Source organism: Cyrtonyx montezumae, unplaced genomic scaffold (genome assembly GCF_038088225.1).
Source record: "Cyrtonyx montezumae isolate F1298 unplaced genomic scaffold, pur_monq_1.0 scaffold_12, whole genome shotgun sequence".
NCBI classification, from domain to species: domain Eukaryota; kingdom Metazoa; phylum Chordata; class Aves; order Galliformes; family Odontophoridae; genus Cyrtonyx; species Cyrtonyx montezumae.
Window position 1 is genome coordinate 645,525 of NW_027071848.1, and position 13,515 is coordinate 659,039.

At 39.5% G+C, this 13,515-nt stretch overlaps 1 protein-coding gene across 1 annotated transcript in view; it reads right to left on the bottom strand.

Annotated features, from left to right (window-relative positions):
• GUCY2F (guanylate cyclase 2F, retinal) overlaps positions 1 to 13,515 on the bottom strand; it is a 45,845-nt gene that overhangs the window by 3,428 nt on the left and 28,902 nt on the right. Inside the window, exons 15-17 of the mRNA XM_065730321.1 lie at positions 13,242 to 13,340; positions 10,339 to 10,433; positions 8,186 to 8,271 (exon numbers count right to left, since the gene is read on the bottom strand). Of these exons, the coding sequence (XP_065586393.1) occupies positions 8,186 to 8,271; positions 10,339 to 10,433; positions 13,242 to 13,340 (280 nt within the window). The remainder of the gene's footprint in view (positions 1 to 8,185; positions 8,272 to 10,338; positions 10,434 to 13,241; positions 13,341 to 13,515) is intronic.

The following is a 13,515-nucleotide window of genomic DNA, read 5'->3' on the forward strand; positions in this document are numbered from 1 at the left end:
GAGATGGACTTGATGATCCTTAAGGGTAACTTCCAACTCAAGATATTCTATGATTCTGTGATCTTTCATTTAATTACTATAGTTCCTCTCTCAGTGCCTTTTGCTCTCACATGGGATGTTTTTTCAGCAATTCTTGTCTCTCAGAGCTATGGAAATATTTCCAAATCAAAATCCTATATAACTGTCCCTTGAGACAGTCAGTTTTAACTGAAAGCTTAGCAGAAAATTCTCAGACTTTCTGGAGGGAAATAGGAATCAAGTTTCAACTCTTTCACCAGATCTGTCTTAGAAATTATCATCATAGAATCACAGAATCACTGAGATTGGAAAGATCACTAAGATCATCAAGTCCAACAATCAACCCATCACCACCATAGCCCACAGTGTCTGAACACATTGTCCTTCCATGTCTTACCTAAATCCTCAGCTTCTGCAACACCTTTCATTCTCATAGAAACCCTGATTCCTATTTATAAAACTTCCTGTGAGTCATGGAGCCTTCAGGGATGGATCCTGAAGACAAGGAAGACCAAAGGACTTAATTCTGTTGGGTTGAATGAGTAATAGCTTCTTCTAGGAATATACAGTTCAGGTAAGAATTGTCCCACTAACTGCAAAAGAGATGTTTCCTTTGGAATCAGAAAATTTGGACTCTCTTCTGAGTCAGTGGAGAGACAAAGAAATTGGTGAATGAACATGTTTATCTCAAAGAGGATATCTTCTGGTGGGCAGAAGAGGGGTACCTGGAAGTGCCCAAATTTCTACATTGACTCTAAAAGCTGTGTAAGTTGCAAAACTCAGAGGGACACGGCTATGCCAGTGCTCAATAACTTTACATTAGCTAAAGTACTACCAGTTGGGCTAAGAGGAGGAGCACTTGGACTTAAGCCCCTCTATGCAATCAGTGGCAAAATTCAATCAAAGTGTGAGGGACTTATTCCTGAAACAATCCTACTGAACATCATCCACAGGGATGATAGAGGATGTTGTTGCCTGTTTCTGCACAACAGTGCAGCCAGTTGTGACTGACCAGAAGGTCAAGACCTGACTAAGGTCTTTGTGGTCCAAGCCCAATATCAGATTTTCTAAGCTCTAACTCTAAACACTGTTTATATATATATAAAAGAAACTTTTGCTTATGAGTTGGATGTCACTCAGAGAACAATAACATGAAAGATCCATATAAGCAATATTGCTATATCTTCTGAACTTGTTAGTGTCTGAGCAACTGCTGGCTGCTGATTCTGCATCCTCCTTCCTAATTTCTTCCACCTCAACCTGTCTAAAATAATCTGTTATTTTTTCAAGATCTTTTCTTCCTTCCACCTTGTTTCTGAAGCCAGCGGGAGAAAAGCTCGTGTGAGATCCTGCTCTCCAGCTCCCTGGACAGGATCTTCCTGAAACACTGGCACAGGTTGCTCAGAGTGGTAGATATTCCATCCCAGGAAACATTCAAGGACAGGTTGGATGGGGCTCTGAGCAACCTAATTGAGCTGTGTCCCTGTTCATTGCAGGAGAGTTGGACCAGATGGTCCTTAGAAGTCCCTTCTGACTCAAATGATGGTATGACTGCATGAGGTTCATAGACAGAGCATCACTGTGACTTGGCCACTCTGTACACTTCACTAAGAACAACTATGCTCAAACCGCCTCAAGACCTCAGTCATGAGTGAAAACACTGTCATCCCTGTCTTCTTTTCTTATTCCCATCTCATTCAAACTTTTGTAGTGGACCAAAATATTATCTACTGCGAGGTATCTTGGGCAGTTCATTACAACTCAGCTCCTTGGTCCTGCTCCAGTCAAACCTGGGGCCTATTATGAAATTGGTTCCCAGTGTTCTCAGTACTTTTTCCTCTTGCCTCTCAGCAATGTCATTCATAAAAGAATTTTGCTCTGCAAAATCATCCTCATAGCCTGCCTAAGGGAGACAGGAGAAATTACCAGGCACATCTCAGCATGTCTCAGCCATGCCTAGGGCCTTAGCTGCAGGCTAGAATGTGGTGGGCAAAGACAGGTAACAAGCCCTTCCCTTAATCCATACAAATATCTGTAACGGAAAGACAATGCATTTAATCACAATCGAACACTGCTGCTAGCCAAATTTACTTCCTTTCTGAACACTTCATTTTGAATTTCTTACAGCAGTTCTCCAACATTCCGGCCTACTCTTCCAGAAGTCTCAGCTTGCTTGTTAAGAGCCTGTTTAAATAAATCAGCTGAAACAACTACATTCCAAGTCACAAAGCCTTGTTCAAAAGGAGATGAGTCACTTTCTTTACCTTTACCTCTTTAAAACAATCAGGATTCAGATAAAAATTCTTCTTTCTCACAGCTTTGCTATGGCTTTTTCTCTTTATTTTGCTGGTGTCTTGGGGGTTTAGAAGTCATTTTAAAAGCAAAGACTGACTGTGAAGGACTGACTTTGGGGTGATCAAGACTCTGAGCCAGAATGTGCTTTGATTTCCCCAAATAACTTATGTTCTATATAAAGTTCATTTATGAAATCTTGTGATGCTGTCTCATAAGTCCAGCTACCTAAGGACAGTAACATATATATATTTGCTGCTGTTTGCTGTACAAGCTCTTTATTTCAGGTTTAAATGTGTGTTGGGTAAAAAACATCAAGTGGAATCCTGAATGGAAATCCTTTCACTTATCCCCCAAAGAAATAAATCAGTGTCAATAAGAAAGATTCCCCACTGACCCTCTCCTGTCAGAGTCTCTCCATACAGATGCAGAACGACAGATCTTTCTGTTGGGTAGAGTAAGAAGCCATGTCATTCTCATGGATGTCTTTTTCCTCACAAAGAGCTGTTTTTCATCTCATATTTGGAACTGGAGTCTTTGAGCATCCTCTACCACTTCTTACTCATTTCATTTTCAATTAAATTCTTGGCGCTTCCTCCAAGGCCAATCCTCATGTACAGAAGGATGGGAAAGTCTCAGAGTGTTCTCCAGTTCCCAGCTGCATCTTTATTTTTTATCGATTTCTCACTTCATGTTATGCTTAGTACTTATGATGGTGTTGGACTGGCTGCTGTATGGATTCTTCCAGACTTAAGAACTTCTATATGATTTCACACAAGAGCAGGGCTCTGTGTCTGATGACAGCAATGCAAAACTCTTGTGTGTTCCTTCCCTAGGCAGTGTGTTCATGGTTAAAAACCCCTGAGAGGATCCAGGGTCTATATACAATATCTCTGAATTATATATCTGTTTTTTTTTCCTCGTGTTGACACTGTATTTAAGATAGAACTAGAAAGAGAAAGAGCCATTGTGTCACTCTCTGGAAATGCAGATGAATGTGATACCATCTCTCATTGTTGATTGTGGATTGTTTGTTTATTTGTTTTTGTTTTTTTTTTTTCCTTTTTCTGAATTTCAATTGTTATTGAATATTTCCAGGTAGTAGATAATTTTCAATGCTTTGCCAAATGCAGCAGGCTTACATTTGATAGATTTCAATAACTTCCTTTCTGTTGTTTGGGGCAAGTGGAGTGCCCCATCAGTGCTGACAAGTGGCAGCCTGTTTGAGAGCATCATAGCATGTTGACTTTCAGTATCTTACCATCTTTGTGCTTTTTCTTTGCCTGCTCTTTAGCCCCCAAACTTGCCTCCTGGTGTATCTCTCAGCTTTCCTTCCAGCCTATCTGAAATATTAAGGGCACAGTTAAGCTGCTGCTGGGTTATTCAGCATGCTTGCTTTGTCTATCCCATCATCTTGGTACAAGGTGTATATCCATCACAATCTGCTATTATTTCCTGCTGTAAAATATAAGACTTCAGTAGATAGCCTTTTTTTTTCAATCTTTCACAGTGGAGTCCCAACCTACGTGATCCTGAGATGCAGCAATACAAATCCTAATGAGCTGCCAGAAAAGAGGGGAAATAACATCCATCACAAGGTAGACATCTATCAGGAAAGGTGTAGGAATTTGTCTTGGAGTAAGCAAAGGACCAAGGAGACTATTTTACTGCATGCCCTGTTTTCTGTGATACAAAGAAAACCTAAAGCCCTCACACCAAGCAGATAAAATCAAAATCTGACCAGATCCAGAGAGAGGGTAGTTAACCTTCAATGGCAAAACTCCCTGGAACAGGAGGCAGCACTACCATCTGGACATTACACCTTCACTTTCCCTATGTCCCTATGTCTCTATGTCCCTATGCCCCTATGTTCCTATTTTGATTTGATTTAGTATTGATTTAGTAGTTGGGTAGGGATAGTGATAGGAGGATGGTTGGACTAGATGATCTTGTAGGTCCTTTCCAACCTTATGAACCTATGAACCTATGAACCTATATCCCTGTGTCCTGGGCCACTGATGAACATCAATAGATTTCCCATACAGACAGTAGGTGAATGGGTTTCTTCCTTGACTTCCAGTAAGCTTTTTATTTCTGAAAACAGATATGCAGACCCTCAGTAGCTTGACATAAGGTTGATTTTAAGAACAGCCTTTTAGTTGGTTTAATTTTATGCATGGTTAGAAGGAAGTAGAGATGGTGAGAAGCATATTAGGAACTTTAATGGAATTTACTTTCTTCTTAATTAAAATGCATTGCATCCTGTATGAGCAATGTCACCCTCATCACCTGGCTTTTAAGAGTTGCATGTGTTTACCTGAACCTCCTTATACAATTGCAAATATATTAAGGCCTAGTGCAGACAGTGGTATTCAATGATAATGTTCCAGTTAATGCCTCCATAAGACCGTAGTTGGGATTAAACAGAGAGGGTGGTGAATATCAGTTAAATCCAAATTATGTAGAAGCAGTAATGGTTCCTTTGTTAGTCATTTGGTTATGGCTTGAGGTTTATTACTAGACAGTCAGATATATTCTCTCAGTAATTTCAACAATACCAGAAGGGATTGTTTTCACACTATTTTATGGGGTTATTAGCATTTACCATGACATATTATGAAGTATTTTTCCCACATTTTTACATTTGCTGAAGTTTGGCTTCCAGCCTGTGTTATATGCATGTTCACCTATGTAAGCCCAGGATCGTTTTCCAGACTTAGGGATGCCAAGACTACAAGCATACTGATAGTCTGAAGTAGGATAATGAAGCTTGATTGATCCCTAGAGATCTATGAATATCAATATGAGCTACCTGATCATAGATCTGCTCATGATTGCCCACCAGAGCTAGAAAATTGACTTCACATATATGAAGAACTTCTCTTACTAAGGACTAGGCTTTCAGCTCTATTTGGTTGATGGGTACTACGTGGCAACATAGGCCTAAAACACTATATTTCACACAGTATTTTAATGGAAAAAAGATCATGGACTTGTGTCAGTAAGAAGCACTACTAACATAGCATAAGTGAGACGAAGTTCATCAAGCTGTCCAGGTTCATATGATAACTCATGGGGTCAGACACTGATCCACCCATTTTTATGATGACATAATCAATCTTCCTAGGATTACTTTGAGCCCTATCTCCACTCAGCACTTCCATCCCAAGAATTCGAACCTTAAATCCATGACCCCAGACTTGCCTTTCTGTAGTACAGACATTAGACCAAACCTAATTTATTAACCTACTCTTAGCAAGTACAAACTCTCAGCAAGACCACCACAACTGCCTGTCTGACGAAGTTTAAGCCACTCAAGTTGCAAAAAAAGCATGAGACACAGGCAATTGATGTTTTTCTCTCTTAACTGGGATGACTGGGGAAAGCACACATCAGCAGTAAAGATAATCCAATCGACATAGAGGAAAGTGTGAAGCCATATAGTTCAATTTAATTATGTTTTGTGAAATTCCTTAGAACATGCAGGGTGTGAAATACCTTCATCCAGCCTTGTGGGCACTCATTTCCTTTCAGAGCAGTAGAAACCAGGAATTAAGGACTAGTTCAAGCAAAATATCTCTCCAGGGTGTCAAGCACATTATATTAAAATAGGTATTACAAGCTCATTTGGGTAAAGAGAATTTCCTATCCCGAGGGCTGAAGATTTACATTAGAGCAAATCCCCTCTCCTTGTTGTTCAGTACTTCATGACCTGTGGTAATTTAAGTCAAGAGTTCACACAGAAGGCCAGACTATGAGTTGAAAGTCTGCAGGGCACCTCTCAAAGGAGTGTTGCTTGATTTTGTGAGCCATGATGATGAATGAAGCGATGAGAAATACATTCCTCGTTCTTACGAACAGGAGAAAATCTAATGATCCCTCTAGTTATGAGGGACCAGGTTGTACAAGACCTCGTGGAAAGGAAAGATCTAAACAGAAGAGGAGTTCAGGATGAGGTGAATAGAAGAGGAAGAAGAAGATTCCTTAGCTCAAAAACCTACAAATGAGGAAATTCTGGAGAATATCAAGCAGCAGCTTGAAACCACCATATTGACCAAGATATAGCAATTACAGAGGAATAACTATCTGCCTCTAAGAAATTGGCATAAAAATTGAACCTCAAGACAAGGCTGGAAAAAAAGGACACCACGTCTGAACCTTGCCTGATAATAGCACTGCCTATGCTTGAGGCAGTTCTCCAAATACCTGCTTTTCTTCTGCAGGATTTAGCTTTCATTTTGAACCTTTAATTTCATTTAAGGACATGTTCCATTTCATTTAGCTTTGCTTTTCTCTCTGATTACTTTTACATTTATTCAACTACTGTGGGGACAGAAATACTGCAAAAGAACAGTAAATAGCAGGGCACAAGGATGCTCAGGATCCTTGTTGTGTAGGACAGTTTTTTCCCTCATCATATTGCCCTCATCCTCAACCACTTAGACGTGATGTATTTGTCATAATTTAAAATTTCTATTCAGAAACATCTCTAATCTGCATAAATCTGACCAAGTAGAAGCATATACTACCAGATGACTTTTTGAGGGTTGTCAACAAAGGCCTGATAATTGACTTTAAGATGGTAAAACCTGGGTGAGAAGGACCTAGCAGATTTAGTACTTCCTTGGTAGCATGGAGAGACAATTCACCTCAGCAACATGGCAGATTTCCTCCGAGATTTGTATTTCTCATGAGAAATGCATCAAGGATATCAGCACACATTAATCAATAGCTCATTTCCATTAAATATTAACAATAATATGTGTCCAAGTTTAAGAAACACTGTGCATGTCTCACATTTACCTTCCAGTCACCTTCTGTACTCCAACTTGTCTGACAACCAAATATCTTAAAAGATATGATTCTAATACTATTAATTTCAAGTTACCCCAAGAAAACTGGGAGCACTTTGAATATATGGGCTGTCCTGAATGTACCTGTCCACTAGGTAAATACTATCTGCAAAGGGAGATAAATGCCCTTTGTGTTCTACTGACAGGAAATGAGGCAAAACTTAGAGAAAGATTACTCAAGAGAAGTCAGAACTGAAAGGAAAACATACAGTACTTGCTGTCAGACACTGCAGAACCTCTTTACTGTGAACAAGCATCTTTCAAGAGCAACTTATTATATTCCAGTGTAGATATTCAAGCAGGCCAGTCTAATTACACCCTGCCAGCATGCATTTCTCTTCATTGACTATAAAGAGAGTCAAGGTTGAGTAACTCCAGTGTCAGTGACCACTCTGTTCTCGTCAAACAAATCACACTCCCAGTTTTCAGGACCTGACCACAACATAATTTCCAGGCGTTCAGCATAGGACAGCTGAACAGGGACACTCAATCTTCAAAGTCAGGTATTGAAGAACTTCAAAATGGCTGAATGAGTTATACTTATCCCCTCTTGAATGGAGGCAACATCATTAGGTCTTTAATTGCATGTTGATATACTTCTAAAACAGAATATCTTCTTATGGTTTGGGTGGAATAAACAGTGCTACAGGGAAGAAATGTGTTTGTAATGAATCTAGTGTTTTCTGGAGGAGTTTAGTGGGATGAGAAAAAAACCTGAGTGTCACAGACATAGATGCAGGTTAGGAGGGGCATTCAGGAAGGAACTGCCTGGTGCTCCATTTCTAATGGACTGCAAGGTAGAAATAATAAGTTCCCATGAGACTTTCTGGGAGCTGTGATTAAGGAGAAGAGTTGAATCACCTGCACCACTCCCGAGTCCCAGTGCTGTGCCTGAAAACATTTAAGTTGCCTAAGACAAAGGTTGCAAAGACTTTGCAAACAGACACCACAGTTATGCCAGCAGTGAGCTCCAACGGTGACCTATTAATGAATATATAGAACAGTGATTAAGTCATACTTACCCTGGCTTTATTTCAGGAGGTTTAGGTAAGGGCTTCAGAAATCCCTTTTTCCCAACCAGCCAATACGTATCTTCTACTCCTTTACCCTAAAATGCAAACAAAACTCCAGATAAAGAACAGTTTTTGGACCACCCTCTGCTCAATACATTCTGAGGGCATCATATATATCCAGAGACAGAGAATGGCTGGAAGTCTTGTGCTCTCCTTTGCAGTGTCTCTGGGAGAATTTTAGTTTCACTGCCTTTAAAAAACAGACCTTGCTCAAACTGCCATGTACAAATGACCTTCACTAATCAGGGCCATTGAAACTACACAGTTTAATAGAAATGAGTATCTCTAATCATCTTATTTTGCAGCACCGGTATCAATAATAGAGAGATTTTACAACTGCTGCTGGGTTTAATGTCAGAACATTCTCTTCCTTTCTCTACATCAATAATTTAGCTTTTAAAGCAAGATGCATCTTACACAATACATCCAACTGTATCAGAGCCAACTATCATTGTCTGGAGCCAGTGCAGGAAAACAGACACTTCTAGGGTGACATTTATCTTCACAAAAACTGGACACTGAAAATAGGTCAGGTTAATTTCCTGAAGTGCTATTTTATCTTCACTGACTACGCAAAGTTTTCTTTCTGTTAACTAAAGCTGGAGTAATTACCTCAGATATTCCATTGCATCCATATCAACTTGACAAAATACTTCTTTGATATAAAAGATTGTTTGGACACCTGGAAACATAATCATACCTCCTATTGTAGGAGTTTAATGTAAGCAAAACTAATTCTTCCTAGTGATTTTATAAGAAGATAAGTGATATAGTGATGAATTATTTAGTCTGTCTGGTTTAGGCACTCTGAAAATAATCAGCTCTGTCAAGGCTGAATTAAATAGAGTCCTAAATATTGGGAGTATTTCTGGCTAAAAAGTAGTTTAATTAGTTTAATTAAAAGATATTATTACGATAATAAAATCCTCACTTCATACAGTGAGAGGCCAATCAGTGAAGTGAGGTACAGACTTCGACCCTTATGAATAAACTGAGTATACAAATTCATTTAAATGTATTTTTATAACATTTATATATGTTTTATAGACATTTATATATGTTTGTATCATGAGAAAGAAGACAGCACTTCCAGATCTAATTGTATGTTATCTGAGTTTTCTGAATGTCCACTTTGGAAGGGTGTATCACCCTCGGAAGGGTGTATCTACAACTTGTATCTACAACTCCCATTGACAGGACAATAGACAGCTCAAGCTGAGGTGCATACAGACACTGATGAATGAGCCTTCATTTGTGTCTTTTCCACAAATCCCTTACCATTTTGTGAGTCTCTCATCATTTTATAACACCTAAAAAAAAATATTGAGTTTTGGATCATGGATTATTCTAATATGCATGTTCCCTCCCTCTTCTCCATGGCATTTATCAACCTAAGCTCTTTCTGAATGAGCAGTGCCTCATACCATGAGCTTTCTTTCTTCTTTCTGCCACAATTTTACATTTCTCTGATAATCACCAGAAGGCTTCTAAATTCAACTTTATTCTTCTATGGTATCCTCCTTGAGCAAAAATAATCCTATTGCAAAGAATGCCTCTTTGTTATGTGCATGTTATGAGAATGCTGAAGTGAGAAAAAGGGTGACTGCACTTGATTGAATACACAGTCTGATGTCAGGCAGAACTCTGTGTAGCAGTAGCTGGAAGATGTATGAATTTAGGGATTTGGTTCAGATAAACTCTTATTATAAACTTCAGAAGCAAGACTGGGAAAAAAAATAGGTTTGAAAAGATTTTTGCCCTTCCATTCACCCTCTACACCAGGAATCCACTCGTGGTAGAGGATTTCAGATGGTAATGGCATTGGTCAGTGCTTTTTCTTTTGTTACCAACTTTTTCAACAGCTTCCTCTCCTGATTTTTAGAATGAACAGGCATAGAGCATACATCTGTTTGCTTAATAGCATGGATATTTAACATGGTCCTTCAAGAATTACCTCATGTATTGAAACAACTGATGTGGATTGTTTAGGAAGGATTTCATAGAAGAGTGATGGATGAAGGCCAAAGAAGACCATAATATGAAAATTCCTAAAGCAAGAAAAATCCCTTATGAAGCATTTCACACAGACCAGCCCTTCTTACCTTCAGTTCTGTTTTTCCCCTAGGAACTATTTCATAGCCCTCATTTAGAGACCGAAGTGTATCCACCGTACTTTGGCTGACGTGAATTCTGTAAGCTGAGAATGGAAAGCAAAACAGCTGGGTCACTATACCACACACACACAGTGAGTTCTCACTACTTTGTATTGGCAAGGAAACCTTCTCCAAGGCTTGCAGGCATGCTGTAGTTGTGTGGTGATGGTGATCCTCTGTGTAGAGTACAATGGCGATGGACTGGATCCTTGCAGATAAGGCTGTAACAAGTATAGGGTGAGAGGAGACCCACACTGGGGACTTTTTTGAGGAAGACAACAAATGCACTACACATGGGAAGTCTTGATCTTCCTAAAGATGACAAATACTGTTTGAGCAACGTTGCTGGCTGGAATGAAACATGTGATTATTAATATCTTTTGCCACACTGTAAAACTAAGCAGCAGGAAAGAAAAGAAAAATAATTGACTGAAGTTCTGTTCCAGACAGCCAGCATCATTTGAAAAACAGGTGTTGGGATTAAGAGCAGCGAGGTGGGGTTTGTAATGAGACATAACGAGAATGTGGCTGCACATGGAGATCCATCTGGATTTTTCAGTAATTGATTCTACCCAGAGCTGCCGTTAACATTTTATTAACAAAAATGGCAAAGGCAGAAATCTTTATCAAACTCCCACCTCTCCAATTTGTTTTGCAGCCAATGTTGGAACCCACTGAAATTTGTTGCTATGCTATTGATGTGAAAAAGCCAGGAAATACTTCCAAACTATTTTCCCCAAAACAGTTTAATTGTTGTTGATGTTCTTAAGATATTTTTTTTGAAATGTCTCAATCCCATTCTGTTTCCCCATGAAGAATGTGGGGGTAAACTAATTAAATATTTTATTGTTATTTTTCAGAATAAGAAAAAAGGAATATCAGTTTAAAGGAACTGATGCAGAAGAATACCACACTGCTTTTTGCTACTTTTAGTGTAGCAGTAAGCTACAGCCTACCTATTAGTGTGTATCTGTATAAGTTTCTATTAATGTATAAAGATCTTCTGCTATCTGCAATATTAGCAGGTTCCAGTCTTACTGGAAATTTGTATTTCTAAGGTTCTAAATCTTGAAAAACCTTCATGTTTAAGTTTAATTTATATTTAATTGTTAGTCTTAATTAGTGAAGTTGAAATGACTGGAATTAGAAATGTGATGGCTATATGACAGAAAAAGTATTTTTAGCATGGCAATTCCTCAAGTTTCCATTAAATATCACAGATCTCCTATAGTTTGTGAGGTAGATATATTAGCCAATCTATTAGAAATGTTGAAAATATAAAGAGGGAGACCAGAGGAGAGAAAAGGTTAAAACAAGCAAGATACTTTGCCTTTTGAAATCAACTTGACTGATGGACTGAACATCAAAAGTGAATTCAGAACTCATCCTGGGCTCTGAGCATGCTGTCCCTTGCTCTCCACTGCGTCATTCACAGTTTGTCCACCAAGCTTTATAGACCATGTTTCAGTCAAGGACACAACAGAAAGAAAACCTGTTTTATGCATAAGACTGAAATGCAGATGAATGCTTCTCCCCCACTGCCCCTTTTCCATGTCTAGAAGGGTCCGTGTACATGACAATAAGAAACAGCTGTGATATAGTGTTGCATTATCAGATCCAGCTATTGGCTCTAGCAGTGAAGACTTGGCTTCTACAACTTGAAACCATTGGAGAATTAAGGCAGGAACTTGAGGGAGAAAAAGCATTAACATCAGCTCAGTGAGAAAGACATCAAGAGTACCCAAAGGAGAAGGGAATCTTAAGGACTTTTCAAGGACCTGACAACACTTATTCATAGATTTTCTATTGCTGATAATTGAAGCTCTCACAGAATACACCAGTAAACACCTCATGTGGCAGGGCACCATTATCTGTGCTCTGCTCTTTAGAATACTCTTTAGAATGACAGTCATAGATACATAGGGTATCCCAAGCTGGAAGGGACTTACAGGAATCATCAAGCCCAATTCTTGTCTCCACGTAGGATCGTCCAAAACTCAAATTCTATCTGATAGCATTGTCCAGTTGCTTCTTGAACTCCAACACCTTGGTGCTATGACCACTGCCCTGGAGAAACTCGTGTCTGCATTCTCTTCCCCACTTGCCTTATACTAGCCATGGCAGGTAGGTGCATTATTAAACTGCACAAGAACAGCTCTGAATCAAGGGTGCTCAGCAGTCTTAAAGCAAGATAAAATCCATGCAGGAGAAATCTAGAGCAAGATTCACATTCATTTCAGCTGATGCAATCCAAATCAGAGGACTGTAGCTAGAATGCAGGGTGTGAATGACATTGGTTACTGGACGAGACTAAACATTCTTTTGAGGTTTTGCAGAGAAAAGAGGAGAAAAGCTAAATGATCTCTTCATCTTGAATATTGGCCTCTGAGGGCTACAGGCTGCTTTTAATTTTGTCTTTGGACTTGTCCTTTTCTTAAGAGCTGTTTCAGTTACAATGCCTATAATTTAAGATGCATATTTCTTCATCTTCTTTGAGAAGGAGGTTGTAGTGAAGTGGGGATAAGCCTCTTCCCACGGATAACTAGTGATAGGATGAGAACTAGTGGCCCCAAGTTGCACCAGAGGAGGTACAGATTGGATATCAGGAAAAATTTCTTTTCATAAAGAGTGGTCAGGCATTGGAACAGGCTGCCCAGAGAATCAGTGGAGTTACTGTGAGGTAACTGGAGGTGCTCCAGAACCTTGTGGATGTGCCCCTGAGGGTCTCGGTTAATGGGTATGGTGGGAATGGGTTGTGGTTGGACTTGGTGATCCTTGTGGTCATTTCCAACCTTAAATGTTCTATGATTCTAAATCTGTAATCCACCCCAGGCACTGCCCTGAATACTCACGCAGACCCGTGGACTCCATTCGTGATGCTGTGTTCACTGTGTCTCCAAAGAGGCAGTAGCGGGGCATGGTCAAACCCACCACACCTGCCACACAGGGCCCTGAAAGACAAAACATCTGTATAACCAGGTAATGACACTGCACAAATCACGGAGTTCTCCAACACACAAATCTCATCTTTTCCTTTGATATCCAAAAGCCAAATGGGAATACAGGCCTACTATGCCTCCCAGACAAGGTTTTGAAAACACATTACCTGTATAACGCAGCCATTGT